Here is a 19,779-nt window from a genome sequence, read left to right as displayed (position 1 = left end):
CACAGAGACACAGCAAACACACAGAGACACAGCAAACACACAGAGAGACAGCAAACACACAGAGACACAGCAAACACACAGAGAAACAGCAAACACACAGAGACACAGCAAACACACAGAGACACAGCAAACACACAGAGACACAGCAAACACACAGACACAGCAAACACACAGAGACACAGCAAACACACAGAGAGAAACAGCAAACACACAGAGACACAGCAAACACACAGAGACACAGCAAACACACAGAGACACAGCAAACACACAGAGAAACAGCAAACACACAGACACAGCAAACACACAGAGACACAGCAAACACACAGAGAGACAGCAAACACACAGAGACACAGCAAACACACAGAGACACAGCAAACACACAGAGACACAGCAAACACACAGAGACACAGCAAACACACAGAGAAACAGCAAACACACAGAGACACAGCAAACACACAGAGAAACAGCAAACACACAGACACAGCAAACACACAGAGACACAGCAAACACACAGAGACACAGCAAACACACAGAGACACAGCAAACACACAGAGAGACAGCAAACACACAGAGACACAGCAAACACACAGAGAAACAGCAAACACACAGACACAGCAAACACACAGAGACACAGCAAACACACAGAGAGACAGCAAACACACAGAGACACAGCAAACACACAGAGACACAGCAAACACACAGAGACACAGCAAACACACAGAGAAACAGCAAACACACAGAGACACAGCAAACACACAGAGAAACAGCAAACACACAGACACAGCAAACACACAGAGACACAGCAAACACACAGAGAGACAGCAAACACACAGAGACACAGCAAACACACAGAGAAACAGCAAACACACAGAGACACAGCAAACACACAGAGAAACAGCAAACACACAGACACAGCAAACACACAGAGACACAGCAAACACAGAGAGACACAGCAAACACACAGAGACACAGCAAACACACAGAGACACAGCAAACACACAGAGAAACAGCAAACACACAGAGACACAGCAAACACACAGAGAAACAGCAAACACACAGAGACACAGCAAACACACAGAGAGACAGCAAACACACAGAGAAACAGCAAACACACAGAGACACAGCAAACACACAGAGAAACAGCAAACACACAGAGACACAGCAAACACACAGACACAGCAAACACACAGAGAAACAGCAAACACACAGAGACACAGCAAACACACAGAGACACAGCAAACACACAGAGACACAGCAAACACACAGAGAAACAGCAAACACACAGAGACACAGCAAACACAGAGAGACAGCAAACACACAGAGACACAGCAAACACACAGAGAAACAGCAAACACACAGAGACACAGCAAACACACAGAGACACAGCAAACACACAGAGAAACAGCAAACACACAGAGACACAGCAAACACAGAGAGACAGCAAACACACAGAGACACAGCAAACACACAGAGAAACAGCAAACACACAGAGACACAGCAAACACACAGAGAAACAGCACGCACAGAGACACAGCAAACACACAGAGAAGCAGCAAAGACACAGAGATACAGCAAACACACAGAGACACAGCAAACACACAGAGACACAGCAAACACACAGAGACACAGCAAACACACAGAGAGAAACAGCAAACACACAGAGAGACAGCAAACACACAGAGAAACAGCACACACAGAGACACAGCAAACACACAGAGACACAGCAAACACACAGAGACACAGCAAACACACAGAGAAACAGCAAATACACAGAGAAACAGCAAACACACAGAGACACAGCAAACACACAGAGACACAGCAAACACACAGAGACACAGCAAACACACAGAGAAACAGCACACACAGAGACACAGCAAACACACAGAGACACAGCAAACACACAGAGAAACAGCAAATACACAGAGAAACAGCAAACACACAGAGACACAGCAAACACACAGAGAAACAGCAAACACACAGAGACACAGCAAACACACAGAGACACAGCAAACACACTGACACAGCAAACACACAGAGACACAGCAAACACACAGAGACACAGCAAACACACAGAGAAACAGCAAACACACAGAGACCCAGCAAACACACAGAGACACAGCAAACACACAGAGACACAGCAAACACACAGAGACACAGCAAACACAGAGAGACACAGCAAACACACAGAGACACAGCAAACACACAGAGACACAGCAAACACACAGAGACACAGCAAACACACAGAGACACAGCAAACACACAGAGACACAGCAAACACACTGACACAGCAAACACACAGAGAAACAGCAAACACACAGAGAGACAGCAAACACACAGAGACACAGCAAACACACAGAGACACAGCAAACACACAGAGACACAGCAAACACACTGAGAAACAGCAAACACACAGAGACACAGCAAACACAGAGAGACACAGCAAACACATAGAGACACAGCAAACACACACAGACACAGCAAACACACAGAGACACAGCAAACACACAGAGAAACAGCAAACACACAGAGACACAGCAAACACACAGAGACACAGCAAACACACTGAGAAACAGCAAACACACAGAGACACAGCAAACACACTGAGAAACAGCAAACACACTGAGAAACAGCAAACACACAGAGACACAGCAAACACAGAGAGACACAGCAAACACATAGAGACACAGCAAACACACACAGACACAGCAAACACACAGAGACACAGCAAACACACAGAGAAACAGCAAACACACAGAGACACAGCAAACACACAGAGACACAGCAAACACACAGAGACACAGCAAACACACAGAGAGACAGCAAACACACAGAGACACAGCAAACACACAGAGACACAGCAAACACAGAGAGACACAGCAAACACATAGAGACACAGCAAACACACACAGACACAGCAAACACACAGAGACACAGCAAACACACAGAGAGACAGCAAACACACTGACACAGCAAACACACAGAGACACAGCAAACACACAGAGACACAGCAAACACACAGAGACACAGCAAACACACAGAGACACAGCAAACACACAGAGAGACAGCAAACACACAGAGAAACAGCAAACACACACAGACACAGCAAACACACAGAGAAACAGCAAACACACAGAGACACAGCAAACACACAGAGACACAGCAAATGCCTGTTGAAACTCCGCTGTCCATTGAAATTTTCGAAGTTTCTTCAGCAAGTCTGTCAGTGGAGCGATCACGCTGCAAAATCTTTGCACAAATGTTCGATCAAATCCACTCATGCCAAGAAATCGCATTATTTCCCGCCGTGTCGAGCGTATTGGAAACTCCTCAATAACTTTCATTTTCACATCCCGTGTGACCACTCGACTCTGTCCGATTGTATGGCCAAGGAAAGTGACTTAGGCTTTCCCAAATTCACTTTTGGTTAGGTTTATCCCCAATCCCGCCTCCTGAAATCGATCGAATAACTCCATCAGAAGTTTAAAATGTTCTTTCCATGTCTGGCTGAAAATTACCAGATCGTCGATGTATACCGCACAATTGGGTAATCCTGAAACAACTTTGTTAGTTAACCGTTGAAATGTGGCTGGGGCGTTTTTCATGCCAATTGGCATAACTTTGAATTGGTATATACCATCTGGAGTCACAAAAGCTGAAATCTCCTTCGCCCTTTCGGATAAAGGTACTTGCCAGTAATCTTTAAGTAAATCCAGTTTGGAAATAGAAGCGGATTGTCCCACTTTCTCAATGCAATCCTCCAAACGTGGGATAGGAGAAGAGTCCGTTCTTGTAACTGCATTAACCTTTCTATGGTCCACACACAACCGTTGGGTGCCGTCTGGTTTAGGTACCATCACCATGGGTGAGCTCCATTGGCTGCAACCCACTTCAATTATGCCTTTCTTCAGCATACTCTCAATCTCTCTGTTAACCTGTGCCAATTTTAAAGGGTTAAGTCTATATGGATGTTGTTTGATAGGAACAGCATTTCCCACATCTACATCATGTATAGCCATTTTAGTCCTTCCCAATTTATCTCTATAAACTTGCCCATGTGATATCAATAACTCTTTCAGGTCAGTTTGTTTTTCTCCGGAAGGTAAGTCAACTATTTATCCCAATTTTTAAGAACATCCTCATTTTCCAATTTAATTTGAGGTATGTCAAAGTCACAGTCATCTGGATTTGGTTTGTCACTTTGAGTTAGAATCATTAAAACCTCCTTTTTCTCTCCTTTCCTTTCAAAGTACCTTTTAAGCATATTCACATGACACACTCGGTGAGTCTTCCTTCTATCTGGTGTTTTTAACCACATAATTTACCTCACTTAATTTCCTTTCAATCTGATACGGTCCACAAAACCGAGCTTTTAAAGGTTCACCTACCACTGGTAACAATACTAAAACGTTATCCCCACTGGCAAAACTACGAACTTTGGATTTCTCCTCCGCTACCCGTTTCATCACATCTTGTGCAACTGTTAAATGTTGTCTAGTCAGTTCCGGGTGCGGCTATGCAGAGCTAGGTCGCGTATTCGGCAGCTCCCGCTTGGAACGGACTTTTGGGCTCGTTACAGGGCCCCCACGGCATTTGTTTGACATTTCCCGGTGTGGCAAGAAGACTGCAACATTCCCCTGACGGTGTCCCCCAGGAATGTTGTGTCTTTTGGCTACCAGACCCCCAGAAACAGTAAAAGATTTGGCTGCAACATGATAAACAGGGCCTCTTCCAGCATGCAGGCGGGGGAAGGGCAAGCTTAAAGCTGCAAGCTGACTTGACTCTATCAAAGGTGAATTCTAGCAGCAGAGGGAACAACTGTGAAAAGATCTACCAAGGCCACTGAAGAAGCGGGGACGAGGCTTCCGGTGGCGGCCATGGAGGAGTAGGTCGCACATTCGGCAGCTCCCGTCTGAACGGACTCTTAGACCTTTTTCAGGAGTTTCCACAGACGTTTTGGGGCAGATTGGTGAAGCGAACACTGCCGAAAGGATTCCCTCTCGAGACTTCCGGTTGCGGCTATGCGGAGCTAAGTCACACATTCGGCGGCTCCCGCAAAAACGGACTTTTGGGCTCTTTTCAGGGCCCCCAAGTGCACTTTTTCGACGTTTCCCGGTGTGGGAAGGAGTTAATAATAGCTCCCCGTCAGTATATGGCTTTAACTAGGAGCGGGGCGACAAAAAAGGTGGTGGTGGACCAGAAGGAGGGAGGGAAGAAGGACAAAATGGCGGTGGGCGGAGACCAGGCAGCGTGGAGGCAGTGGGCGGAGGAGCAGCAGGAGGTTATCCAGCGCTGCCTCAGAGAGATTAAAACGGACCTGCTGGAGCCGATGAAGGCTTCTATTGATAAGCTGCTGGAGACACAGACGGCCCAGGGGGTGGCGATCCGAGAGGCTCGACAAAAGATCTCCGACAACGAGGACGAGATCTTAGGCCTGGCGGTAAAGGCGGAGGCGCAAGAGGCGCTCCACAAGAAATGGCAGGAGCAGCGGTTCGAGGAGATGGAGAATCGGTCGAGGTGGAAGAATCTGCGGATTCTGGGCCTCCCGGAAGGGCTGGAGGGGCCGGACGTGGGGGCCTATGTGTTCACCATGTTAAACTCGCTGATGGGAGCGGGGTCCTTCCAGGGGCCCCTGGAGCTGGAAGGGGCACATAGAGTGTTGGCGAGGCGGCCCAAGGCTAACGAGCCTCCGCGGGCGGTGCTGGTGCGGTTCCATCGGTTCGTCGATCGGGAGTGTGTGCTCAGGTGGGCCAAGAAGGAGAGGAGCAGCAGGTGGGAGAACGCGGAGGTTCGGATATATCAGGACTGGAGTGCGGAGGTGGCGAAGAGGGGGGCCGGGTACAATCGAGCGAAGGCGGTGCTGCACAGGAAGGGGGTGAAGTTTGGCATGTTGCAGCCGGCGTGACTGTGGGTTACCTACAAGGACCAGCACCATTATTTTGAGTCTCCGGAGGAGGCGTGGGTCTTTGTTCAGGCCGAGAAGCTGGACACAAACTGAGGGTCGGGATGGGCAATTGGGGACTGCGGTGGATATGTTATGCCTATTTTTGGTTCGGGGTGGGGGGGGAGCCTCTGCATTGTTTTGGGTTTCTTTTTCTCTGTGTTTTTCTCTTTCGGGTTGGGGAGGGTGGATGGGGCGGGTTGGGCACTGTTTTGGTTGGTGGCGGGGCCTGGTAGGTGGAGAGCGCGGGATTTGTTCCCGCGCCAAAGACCTTGGGGGGGGCGGGACCGGGGCGGGGAAGCAAGGATTGTTTCCCGTTCTTAGAACGGAGAGGGGAGGGGGAGAGCCTGTGGATGGGGAGCGGGAGAGGAGGGTGTGCCACACAATGGGAGGAGTCGAAGGGGAGGCGGGAGTGGCCGGGGTCAGCAGGAGTCAGCTGACTTGTGGAAGTGCAATGGGGGGAGTAAACCAGCTAGGATGGGTCCTAGCTAGGGGGGGGGGGGGAATCGAGTTGCTGCTGCTCAGGTCAAGGAGGAGCTGGAGCGAGTAGAGGGGGTTGGGGTGGGGGTATGCCGCTGTGGGGAACGGGCCGGGTGTGGGGTGCGGGCGCGTGGCTGGCCGAGGAGGGGTCATGTCTAGTCGGCGGGGGAGGGGGCCGGGTAGCCCCCTAATCCGGCTGATAACCTGGAATGTAAGGGGACTGAATGGGCCGGTTAAGCGGGCCCGCGTGTTCGCGCACCTGAAGGGGCTCAAGGCGGATGGTTATGCTCCAGGAGACACACCTGAAGGTGGCAGACCAGGTAAGACTGAGGAAAGGGTGAGTAGGTCAGGTGTTTCACTCGGGGCTAGATGCCAAAAATCGAGGGGTAGCGATCTTGGTCGGAAAGAGGGTGTCGTTCGAGGCGTCGAGCATTGTGGCAGATAATGGCGGTAGGTACATAATGGTAAGTGGTAAGTTGCAGGGAGAGAGGGTGGTACTGGTCAATGTGTATGCCCCAAACTGGGACGATGCGGGTTTTATGCGGCGTATGTTGGGTCGGATCCCAGACTTGGAAGTGGGGGGCCTGATAATGGGGGGAGACTTTAACACGGTGTTGGATCCGGCACTGGATCGCTCCAGGTCTAGGACGGGTAGGAAGCCGGCGGCGGCTAGAGTGTTGAGGGGGTTTATGGACCAAATGGGAGGGGTGGACCCGTGGAGATTTGCAAGGCCGGGGGCTAGGGAATTTTCATTCTTCTCACATGTCCATAAGGTTTATTCTCGAATCGACTTTTTCATTTTGAGTAGGGCGCTGATAGCGAGAGTAGAGGATACTGAGTATTCGGCAATAGCCATTTCGGACCACGCCCCGCATTGGGTGGACTTGGAGATAGGGGAGGAGAGGGACCAGTGCCCGCTGTGGCGCTTGGAGGTGGAGCTGTTGGCGGACGAGGAGGTGAGCGAGCGGGTCCGAGGAAGTACAGAGAGATACTTGGAGACCAACCATAACGGGGAGGTCCGAGTGGGGATGGTCTGGGAGGCGCTGAAGGCGGTGGTGAGGGGAGAGCTGATCTCCATTAGGGCCCACAAGGAGCGGAGGGAGAGGGAGAGGCTGGTGGGGGAGATGGTGAGGGTAGACAGGAGGTATGCGGAGGAGCCCGAGGAAGGATTGTTGAGGAAGAGGCGCAGCCTCCAGGCCGAATTCGACCTGGTGACCACCAGGAAGGCGGAGGTGCAGTGGAGGAAGGCCCAGGGGGCGGTCTACGAGTATGGGGAAAAGGCAAGCCGGATGCTGGCGCATCAGCTTCGGAAGCGGGACGCAGCTAGGGAGATCGGGGGAGTTAAGGGCAGGGGAGGGAGCGTGGTGCGGAGTGGGGTTCGCATCAATGGGGGCTTCAGGGACTTCTACGAGGAATTGTACCGATCCGAGCCCCCGCGGGAGGGATGGGCCGTTTCCTGGACCAATTGAGGTTTCCAAAGGTGGAAGAGGGACTGGTGGCGGGACTGGGGGCCCCGATTGGGCTGGAGGAGCTGATCAAAGGGATAGGAAGCATGCAGGCGGGGAAGGCACCGGGGCCAGACGGTTTCCTGGTCGACTTCTATAAAAAATATATGGACCTGTTGGGCCCGCTGTTAGTTAGGACCTTTAATGAGGCAAGGGAGGGGGGGGCTTTCCCCCCGACGATGTCCCGGGCACTGATCTCCTTGATCCTGAAGCGGGACAAGGATCCCCTGCAATGTGGGTCTTACAGACCGATTTCCTTGCTAAATGTAGATGCCAAGGTGCTGTGAAGGTCTTAGTCACGAGGATTGAGGATTGTGTGCCGCAGATCATCCATGAAGACCAGACGGGGTTTGTGAAGGGGAGGCAGTTGAACGCAAATGTGCGGAGGCTTTTGAACGTTATCATGATGCCGGCGAGGGAGGGGGAGGCGGAGATAGTGGTGGCGATGGACGCTGAGAAAGCCTTCGATAGGGTAGAGTGGGGGTACCTGTGGGAGGTGCTGAAGAGGTTCGGGTTTGGGGAGGGGTTTGTCAGGTGGGTTAGGCTGTTGTACGAGGTCCCGATGGCGAGTGTGGCCACGAACAAGAGGAGGTCCGAGTACTTTCGGTTGCACCGAGGGACGAGACAGGGGTGTCCCCTGTCCCCCCTGCTCTTCGCACTGGCGATTGAACCCCTGGCTTTGGCACTGAGAGAGTCGAGGAACTGGAGGGGGTTGGTGCGGGGTGGGGAGGAGCATAGGGTGTCGCTTTATGCGGACGACCTGCTGCTGTATGTGGCGGACCCGGTGGGAGGAATGCCGGAGGTAATGAGGATCCTTAGGGAATTCGGGGACTTTTCGGGGTACAAGCTCAATATAGGGAAGAGCGAGCTGTTCGTGGTTCAGCTAGGGGACCAGGAGAGGGGATTGGCAAGCTCCCACTAAAAAGGGCGGAGAGGAGCTTCAGATATTTGGGGGTCCAGGGGCCAGGAGCTGGGGGGCCCTGCATAGGCTTAACTTTACAAGGCTGGTGGAGCAAATGGAGGAGGAGTTCAAGAGGTGGGACGCGTTGCCGCTGTCCTTGGCGGGTAGGGTGCAGTCAATCAAAATGACGGTGCTCTCAAGGTTTTTGTTCCTGTTCCAGTGCCTCCCCGTATTTATCCCGAAGGCTTTTTTAGGCGGGTTAACAGGAGTATAATGGGGTTTGTGTGGGCGCGAGGGACTCCGAGGGTGAGAAGGGTGTTCCTGGAGCGGAGTAGAGATAAGGCGGAGGGGCTGGCGCTGCCCAACCTCTGTGGGTACTACTGGGCCGCCAATGCGACAATGGTGCGCAAGTGGGTGATGGAGGGGGCTGCATGGAAGAGGCTGGAGACGGCGTTCTGTGTGGGTACGCATCTGGGGGCGCTGGCAACGGCGCCGCTGCCACTCCATCCAAGGAGGTATACCACGAGCCCGGTGGTGGTGGCTACCCTCACAGTTTGGGGGCAGTGGAGGCGGCACGGGGGAAGTGGGGGTCTCGGCGGGGACCCCATTACGGGGGAACCACCGGTTCTCCCCAGGAAGAACAGGTGGAGGGTTTTCGGGGTGGCACAGGGCAGGGATACGAAGATTGGGGGATCTGTTTGTGGACGGGAAGTTCGCGAGCTTGGGTGAGCTGGAGGAGAAGTGCGGGCTCCCCCCGGGGAACACCTTTAGGTACTGACAGGTAAGGGCGTTTGCCAGACGGCAGGTGGTGGAATTCCCGCGGCTGCTGCCACACACAGTACAGGACAGGGTGCTCTCGGGGGGGTGGGTGGGATTGGGGAAGATCTCGGAAACTTACCAGGTGATGCAGGAGGAGGAGGAGGCCTCGGTGGTGGAGTTGAAAGGTAAGTGGGAGGTAGAGTTAGGAGAGGAGATCGAAGAGGGGATGTGGGCAGATGCCCTAGGGAGGGTGAACTCTTCCTCTTCATGCGCGAGGCTCAGCCTCATACAGTTTAAGGTGCTGCACAGGGCACACATGACCGGGCCAAGGATGAGCAGGTTCTTTGGGGGCGAGGACAGGTGTGTTAGGTGCTCAGGGAGCCCAGCAAATCACACCCATATGTTCTGGGCATGCCCAGCGCTGGAGGAATTTTGGAAGGGCGTAGCGAGGACGGTGTCGAGGGTGGTAGGATCCAGGGTCAAACTGGGCTGGGGGCTCGCAATATTTGGGGTGGCAGAGGAGCCGGGAGTGCAGGAGGCGAAAGAGGCCGGAATTCTGGCCTTTGCGTCCCTGGTAGCCCGGCGAAGGATTCTCCTTCAGTGGAAAGATACGAGGCCCCCAAGCGTGGAATCCTGGATCAGCGATATGGCAGGGTTCATTAAATTGGAGAAGGTGAAATTCGCCTTGAGAGGGTCGGTACAAGGGTTCTTCAGGCGGTGGCAACCGTTCTTAGACTTTCTGGCAGAACGATAGACATTGGTCAATGGCAGCAGCAGCTCGGGGGGTGGGGGGGGGGGGTTTACTTTATTTTTGTTGATGTTATTAACACGGGAGGGTCTGAGGGGGTGTATACACCTGCTGTGTTAAGTCGGGGGGTTAATGTTAATTTATTATTTAGGTACGGGGGGCAGGGGTTTGGGGGGTTGCTTTTTTAGATTGTGTTTTGTACTAAACCCTGTTGGGTTCTTTTTTCTATCTCATTTTGTTATTGATATTTTATGAAAACCTTTAATAAAATTTTTTTATTTTTTTTAAAATGCTGTCTCGCCAATTCACCTGCTCTATTTAATCGTTCCCTAAAATTTGACACGTAATCCAATAGCGTAATTTCCGATTTCTCACCCACCAATTTTTCCTGAATCAATTTAAGTGGTCCTCTTACCTCATGGCCAAAAATTAGTTCAAAAGGACTGAATTTGGTAGACTCATTAGGTGAATCCCTAATTGCAAACAATACAAATGGGATTCCTTTATCCCAATCCTCTGGATAATCTTGACAATACGCCCTCAACATTGTCTTTAATGTCTGATGCCACCTTTCTAATGCTCCCTGCGATTCTGGATGGTACGCAGTTGATTTAAATTGTTTTATTCCTAAGCTATCCATTACTTCTTTGAATAACCTTGAGGTTAAATTTGTTCCTTGATCCGATTGAATTTCTGGGGGTAGTCCATATCTAGTAAAGAATTTAAGTAACTCCTCCACAATCCTTTTAGCTGTAATATTACGTACTGGAATGGCCTCTGGAGACCTAGTAGACACATCCATTACAGTCAAAAGATATTGATTCCCACTTTTTGTTTTAGGAAGCGGTCCTACACAATCGATTAGGACCCTTGTAAAAGGTTCCTCAAATGCTGGAATGGGTATTAAGGGCGCTGGTTTTATCACTGCTTGAGGTTTCCCTATCACTTGACATGTGTGACATGATTGACAAAATTTAACTACATCTTTATGTAGTCCAGGCCAATAAAAATGTTTCTGGATTTTAGCTTGAGTTTTCATTATTCCCAAATGACCTCCCACTGGGACCTCATGTGCAACTCGCAACACCTCCTTTCTATACCCTACCGGCAATACTACTTGATGAACTTCTGCCCACTTTTCATCCGCCTGCATATGTACAGGTCTCCATTTTCTCATCAAGACATCACTTTTACGGTAATAACTCTCTGGTATACACGCAGATTCCTCTTCCGTGTATGCTTTCTAATACATCCGTTTTATTTCTACATCTTTCCATTGTAATTGCGCCAATTTTCCTGAACTAAAAATATCCGCCTCATCCTCCACCTGTTCTTGTTCTTTTTCAACCATCTGATCAAAAATCGTTTCTGATAATTGCACTTCAACTTCATCTTCACTCTTTGATTTCTCCTCTTGTCTGAACCTGTGACTTTGCGACCTTGTTACTACACAATCCGGAAAAATCCCAGGATATTCGTCCTTCAACATTTCAGTTGTCTGATTTTCCACTGGCTTATCAACCACAGTAGGCATCACTCCCACCTGCGATCCAGCTACATCATTGCCCAAGATAAACTATATTCCTGGACAAGATAGTTTCTCTGTTACTCCTACTACCACTTCACCACTCTTCACTGGACTTTCCAACCTTACCTTATATAATGGAACATTACTCCTCTCACCCTGAATTCCACATATCACCACCTTTTCTGGCAACATTCTTCCCAAACTACATAACTCCTCATCTCTTACCATTAAAGATTGACTAGCTCCCGTGTCTCTTAAAATTGTGACTTCTTTACCTGCTCTTCCTGATACACATGAGTAAACTTTACCCACACAAGTAAATTCTTTAAATACATCTGGCTCCTTCTTAACAATTACTTCTTGATCAGGCTGGACAACCTTTTGCACCTCCTTCGCTTCACTTGTCTTATCCTGTTTTACCACATCAGCCTTCCCAGTGCTTTTCTTCAACCACCAACACTGTGACTTTACATGGCCTAGTTTATTACAGTGAAAATATCTGAAACTTTTCATTTCTCTTCCACCCTCCTGAATTTTTTAATCTGAGGTACACTCTCTTTATTGTCTCCCATCAGATCACCTTTACCTTTACCACTTGAGTATTTCTCCTGTCCCCCGTTTCTATCCCTCACCGGCTGAAACTGATGTCGGAAACCAATCTTTGATTTATGAACTAATTCATAATCATCTGCCATTTCCGCTGCTAATCACTCAGTTTTAACCCTCTGTTCTGCCACATGAGTTCTCACTACATCAGGAATTGAATTTGTAAACTCCTCAAAGTATAATTTCTCTGAGAGCTTCATACGTTTGGTCTATTTTCAAAGCCCTTATCCGCCTATCAAAATTACTCTGTTTGAGCCTTTCAAACTCCATGTATGTTTGACCAAATTCTTTCCTTAAATTTCTAAACCTTTGTCTGTAAGCTTCAGGCACTAGCTCATATGCATCTAAAATCCAGTAGTGATGCAAACACTTCACTAGCTCTACCTACCAGCTTTGTTTGAATCAGAAACATCCACATGTCCTGTGGCCATTTCATTTGTTTAGCTACCTTCTCAATTGAAATGCAAAAGGCTTCCACTTCCTTCTCGTCAAACCTTGGCAATACTTGGACATATTTAAATAGATTCCCACCAAGCCTTCGACTATGACGCTCTTTCTCACTGTCCTCATCACTATCATCCAACTGTACGTTTCCCTTTACGTCTGCGAATTTTAACTGACTGTCATGTTTCATGGCCATTTTCTGAAGTTCAAACTCTCTCTCTTTATCTTTTTCCCTGATCTGTATCTCCCTTTCTCTTTCGTTTTGTTCTGCTAGGGCTAGTCTTTCTGTTTTCCTTTCTTCTCTCTCTTTTTCGTCTCTCTCTCTTTCTCTCTCTCTTTCTTTTTCCTCTCTCTCTTTTTCGTATTAAAGCTGCTTTATTTCTTTCTCATGTTCCATTTGTTTAATTTGTAACTGAATTTTTGCCATTTCCAATGAGTCAAACTCTATCTCAGGCAACTTTAAAAGCTTAGCCACCGGCATAATTACCTCATATTTTTTGCATTTTGTCAGGTAATGTTAACTGCAATGTTTTTGCCAAATCTAACAGTCTGCTTTTAGTCTCTGTTCGTAAGGTACTGCGTGTGACCGTCTCCACCCCCAAAAACCTCTGAGTCTCTGAAAGAGCCATTGTCCACAACACACTCCCCACTTAAACTAGAATACCACACCTGAAAAGCACCCACAATACGCTCACCCCTCACTGTCTTTAAGTTCACTGAGTCAATCCAATAGATAGACTTTTATCCCAGATGAGCCCCCAATTTGTTATGGGCCAGAGTTTAAAGAACCCCAAAGTGTATCATGGAGTTCACCTGACCCACAACTTTTACTAGATTGTGGGATGGGGAGCGCACGGCCCACTCTACAGGTGTGGTACAGCAGAAATCGCAAAGTATTTTTTAAAGCAAAACAATGTTTATTCTATGAACTCAGTTAACCTTTTTAAAACATACAGTGAACATCTTAGCAACCATCAATTCAAATACACCCCCCAAAGAATACAACACTAAGAAATCTTTTAAGCTTTCTTTTTAACATCCATAAGACTTAAAACACCTTTTACCAGAAGCACATCAGGTTAAAGTCACTCCTGTTATTAGTTTAAAATCACCAGGATCGATTTACAGTCTTTAGATTACAGAGAGAGAGACTAATACCCCTTCTGGCTGTGACTGTAGCTATCCAGCTCTGAAAATGTAACTAAACCCCACCCTGTAGCAAACAGCCGAAAACAAAAGTAAAAAGCTGAAAGACAGCCCCGCTCCACCCACTCTCTGACATCATAGAACATAGAACATAGAACGATACTGTGCAGAACAGGCCCTTCGGCCCACGAAGTTGCACCGAAACAAAAGCCATCTAACCTACACTATACCATTATCATCCATATGTTTATCCAATAAACTTTTAAATGCCCTCAATGTTGGCGAGTTCACTACTGTAGCAGGTAGGGCATTCCACGGCCTCACTACTCTTTGCGTAAAGAACATACCTCTGACCTCTGTCCTATATCTATTACCCCTCAGTTTAAAGCTATGTCCCCTCATGCCAGCCATTTCCATCCGCGGGAGAAGGCTCTCACTGTCCACCCTATCCAACCCCCTGGTCATTTTGTATGCCTCTATTAAGCCTCCTCTTAACCTTCGTCTCTCCAATGAAAACAACCTCAAGTCCATCAGCCTTTCCTCATAAGATTTTCCCTCCATACCAGGCAACATCCTGGTAAATCTCCTCTGCACCCGCTCCAAAGCCTCCACGTCCTTCCTATAATGCGGTGACCAGAACTGTACGCAATACTCCAAATGCGGCCGTACCAGAGTTCTGTACAGCTGCAACATGACCTCCTGACTCCGGAACTCAATCCCTCCACCAATAAATGCCAACACTCCATAGGCCTTCTTCACAACCCTATCAACCTGGGTGGCAACTTTCAGGGATCTATGTACATGGACACCTAGATCCCTCTGCTCATCCACACTTCCAAGAACTTTACCATTAGCCAAATATTCCGCATTCCTGTTATTCCTTCCAAAGTGAATCACCTCACACTTCTCTACATTAAACTCCATTTGCCACCTCCCAGCCCAGCTCTGCAGCTTATCTATATCCCTCTGTAACCTGCTACATCCTTCCACACTATCGACAACACCACCGACTTTAGTATCGTCTGCAAATTTACTCACCCACCCTTCTGCGCCTTCCTCTAGGTCATTGATAAAAATGACAAACAGTAACGGCCCCAGTACAGATCCTTGTGGTACGCCACTTGTAACTGAACTCCATTCTGAACATTTCCCATCAACCACCACCCTCTGTCTTCTTTCAGCTAGCCAACTTCTGACTCACATCTCTAAATCACCCTCAAACCCCAGCCTCCGTATTTTCTGCAATAGCCTACCGTGGGGAACCTTATCAAATGCTTTACTGAAATCCATATACACCACATCAACTGCTCTACCCTCGTCTACCTGTTCAGTCACCTTCTCAAAGAACTCGATAAGGTTTGTGAGGCATGACCTACCCTTCACAAAGCCATGCTGACTATCCCTGATCATATTATTCCTATCTAGATGATTATAAATCTTGTCTCTTATAATCCCCTCCAAGACTTTACCCACTACAGACGTGAGGCTCACCGGTCTATAGTTGCCGGGGTTGTCTCTGCTCCCCTTTTTGAACAAAGGGACCACATTTGCTGTCCTCCAGTCCTCTGGCACTATTCCTGTAGCCAATGATGACATAAAAATCAAAGCCAAAGGTCCAGCAATCTCTTCCCTGGCCTCCCAGAGAATCCTAGGATAAATCCCATCAGGCCCCGGGGACTTATCTATTTTCAGCCTGTCCAGAATTGCCAACACCTCTTCCCTACGTACCTCAATGCCATCTATTCTAATAGCCTGGGTCTCAGCATTCTCCTCCACAACATTATCTTTTTCCTGAGTGAATACTGATGAAAAATATTCATTTAGTATCTCACCTATCTCTTCAGACTCCACACACAACTTCCCATCCCTGTCCTTGACTGGTCCTACTCTTTCCCTAGTCATTCGCTTATTCCTGACACACCTATAGAAAGCTTTTGGGTTTTGCTTGATCCTACCTGCCAAATACTTCTCATGTCCCCTCCTTGCTCGTCTTAGCTCTCTCTTTAGATCCTTCCTCGCTACCTTGTAACTATCCATCGCCCCAACTGAAACTTCACACCTCATCATCACATAGGCCTCCTTCTTCCTCTTAACAAGAGGTTCCACTTCTTTGGTAAACCACGGTTCCCTCGCTCGACGCCTTCCTCCCTGCCTGACCGGTACATACTTATCAAGAACACACAGTAGCTGATCCTTGAACAAGCTCCACTTATCCAGTGTGCCCAACACTTGCAGCCTACTTCTCCACCTTATCCCCCCCAAGTCACGCCTAATGGCATCATAATTGCCCTTCCCCCAGCTATAACTCTTGCCCTGCGGTGTATACTTATCCCTTTCCATCATTAACGTAAACGTCACCGAAGTGTGGTCACTGTCCCCAAAGTGCTCTCCTACCTCCAAATCTAACACCTGGCCTGGTTCATTACGCAAAACCAAATCCAACGTGGCCTCGTCTCTTGTTGGCTTGTCAACATATTGTGTCAGGAAACCCTCCTGCACACACTGTACAAAAAACGACCCATCTAATGTACTCGAACTATATCTTTTCCAGTCAATATTTGGAAAGTTAAAGTCTCCCATAATAACTACCCTGTTACTTTCGCTCTTATCCAGGATCATCCTCGCCATCCTTTCCTCTACATCCCTAGAACTATTTGGAGGCCTATAGAAAACTCCCAACAGGGTGACCTCTCCTTTCCTGTTTCTAACCTCAGCCCATCCTACCTCGGAAGATGAGTCCCCATCTAGCATCCTCTCCGCCACCGTAATACTGCTCTTGACTAGCAGCGCCACACCTCCCCCTCTTTTGCCTCCTTCTCTGAGCTTACTAAAACACCTAAACCCCGGAACCTGCAACATCCATTCCTGTCCCTGCTCTATCCATGTCTCCGAAATGGCCACAACATCGAAGTCCCAGGTACCAACCCATGCTGCCAGTTCCCCTACCTTGTTTCGTATACTCCTGGCATTGAAGTAGACACACTTCAAACCACCTACCTGAACACTGGCCCCCTCCTGCGACATCAAATCTGTGCTCCTGACCTCCATACTCTCATTCTCCCTTACCCTAAAACTACAATCCAGGTTCCCATGCCCCTGCTGCATTAGTTTAAACCCCCCCAAAGAGCACTAACAAATCTCCCCCCCAGGATATTTGTGCCCCTCAGGTTCAGATGTAGACCATCCCGTCTGTAGAGGTCCCACTTCCCCAGAAAGAGCCCCAGTTATCCAGAAATCTGAATCCCTCCCGCCTGCACCATCCCTGTAGCCACGTGTTTAAATGCTCTCTCTCCCTATTCCTCATCTCACTATCACGTGGCACGGGCAACAACCCAGAGATAACAACTCTGTTTGTTCTAGTTCTGAGCTTCCATCCTAGCTCCCTGAAAGCCTGCCTGACATCCTTGTCCCCTTTCCTACCTATGTCGTTAGTGCCAATGTGGACCACGACTTGGGGCTGCTCCCCCTCCCCCTTAAGGACCCGGAAAACACGATCCGAGACATCACATACCCTTGCACCTGGGAGGCAACATACCAAACGTGAGTCTCTCACGCTGCCACAAAATCTCCTATCTGTGCCCCTATCGAGTCCCCAATTACTAATGCTCTGCTCCTCTCCCCCTTCCCTTCTGAGCAACAGGGACAGACTCCGTGCCAGAGGCCCGTACCCCATGGCTTACCCCTGGTAAGTCCCCCCCCCCCCACAAGTATCCAAAGCGGTATACTTGTTACTCAGGAGAACGACCGCAGGGGATCCCTGCACTGACTGCTTCTTCCCAGTCCCTCTTACAGTTACCCATCTATCTCCAATCTTTGGTGTAACTAATTCCCTAAAGCTGCTATCTATGACCCCCTCTGCCTCCCGATCACTGCAGTAATAAACACCCATTTCTTACAGGTACTCTCACTACAGATATTTATAAACACCCATTTCTTACAGGTACTCTCACATGACAAGTAGTAGTTAGTCAATACAAATACCATAAGTGTGTAGGTTATAGACTGGGATATTTTCCAGTTCCATGATTTTTCTGTTCTCTATTTGGTTATATGGAGTTATGGTATAGCTGTTGAAACATAGAACACACAGTGCAGAAGGAGGCCATTCGGCCCATCGAGTCTGCACCGACCCACTTATGCCCTCACTTCCACTCTATCCCCATAACCCAATAACCCTTCCTAACCTTTTGGACGCTAAGAGCAATTTACCACGGCCAATTCACCTAACTGCACATCTTTGGACTGTGGGAGGAAACCGGAGCACCCGGAGGAAACCCACGCACACACAGGGAGGATGTGCAGACTCCACACAGATAGTGACCCAAGCCGGGAATCGAACCTGGGACCCTGGCGCTGTGAAGCCACAGTGCTAACCACTGTACACCATGCTGCCCCGTATTGCTGATAATGCTGCTATTTGTCCTGTTGCCTTTGCTCATGTTTCTCGAGGTCTTTTCTCTGCTACTTTTCCCTCTTTTTTTTAACAGTGGTTTCATTTGCTCCTGTCCATAAGACCATAAGACATAGGAGCAGAAGTAAGGCCATTCGGCCCATCGAGTCCACTCCGCCATTCAATCATGGCTGATTTCAGCTCCATTTACCCGCTCTCTCTCCATAGCCCTTAATTCCTCGAGAAATCAAGAATTTATCAACTTCTGTCTTAAAGACACTCAACGTCCCGGCCTCCACCGCCCTCTGTGGCAATGAATTCCACAGACCCACCACTCTCTGGCTGAAGACATTTCTCCTCATCTCTGTTCTAAAGTGACTCCCTTTTATTCTAAGGCTGTGTCCCCGGGTCCTAGTCTCCCCTGCTAATGGAAACAACTTCCCTACATCCACCCTATCTAAGCCATTCATTATCTTGTAAGTTTCTATTAGATCTCCCCTGTATCGTGCTCCATCTCGGCCTCCTTTCTCTGCTACGTCTGTTTGCTGTTTTAGGTGTTTGCTGTCTGTTTCACCGCTCCGCTGTCTCTCGTGTGGTCATTTACTTGGGTCTCTCTTTTGCTTTGCTGATGTTGAAATTGCATCACGCACAAACCCGGGGCGTCATTCTCCGCCGGCGGGAGTCTCCGTTCTGCCGGCGCCGGGGGGTTTCCCGACGGCGTGGGGCTGCCCCACAACGGGAAACCCCATTGACCGGCCGGTGTTACGGAGACTCCCGCCGGCCGGTCGGGTAAGAAATGTGGCGGGGCGGGGCGGAGAATTTCGCCCCACATCTTTATGTTGTGGTCAGTACAGAATTCAAGAAATAGTTTTGTCTTTCAGAGGAATTTTGCAGATGTACAAGTTTTAATCTCGGAGTTGCCGACCCAGTCCGAATGGGTACAATGCCGTTAACTTCGCTGTTAATCCCGTCTGCCCGCCTGCTGCTCTGGGAATGTTTTTAAAGACAGAAATCAGGGTCAGTTTATTGGAAATGTATTTACACCTTTCATGGAGCAGAGGTGATTTCGGAGAGCATTGGGTGAGCTCGAATTGTTACTTTGACCGGTGACGTGTTGCTGGAGGAGCTTTTAAAAGAAGTTTAAAAGTTGGAATGCCATTTTCATCAGTCTTGTATTGTTTGAAAACTGATAAACATTGTACTCAATGCAAATCATACTAAATAGCGTTAGTGTTTTCAAAGGGCAGGATTCCCCGTTCCTGAGTGTCAGTGTCAACGCCAACCGAGGGTCTGTGGGAAAATATGCGCACGACCCTCGCCAATCCCGCTCCCGG

The 19,779-nt window shown here is 48.9% G+C and overlaps 1 protein-coding gene across 1 annotated transcript in view; it reads left to right on the top strand.

Annotated features, from left to right (window-relative positions):
• The window catches only part of LOC140409459 (disintegrin and metalloproteinase domain-containing protein 33-like), a 133,190-nt gene extending 114,615 nt beyond the window's left edge, over positions 1-18,575 (top strand). The window contains exon 7 of the mRNA XM_072497892.1: positions 18,543-18,575. Coding sequence (XP_072353993.1) covers positions 18,543-18,575 — 33 coding nt within the window. The remainder of the gene's footprint in view (positions 1-18,542) is intronic.
• Positions 18,576-19,779: the final 1,204 nt, after the last annotated feature.

The sequence above is a fragment of the Scyliorhinus torazame genome, chromosome 3 (assembly GCF_047496885.1).
Source record: "Scyliorhinus torazame isolate Kashiwa2021f chromosome 3, sScyTor2.1, whole genome shotgun sequence".
Classification (NCBI taxonomy): Eukaryota; Metazoa; Chordata; class Chondrichthyes; order Carcharhiniformes; family Scyliorhinidae; genus Scyliorhinus; species Scyliorhinus torazame.
Note: the sequence above shows the minus strand (reverse complement) of the source record. Positions and strands in the feature narration are given on the sequence as shown.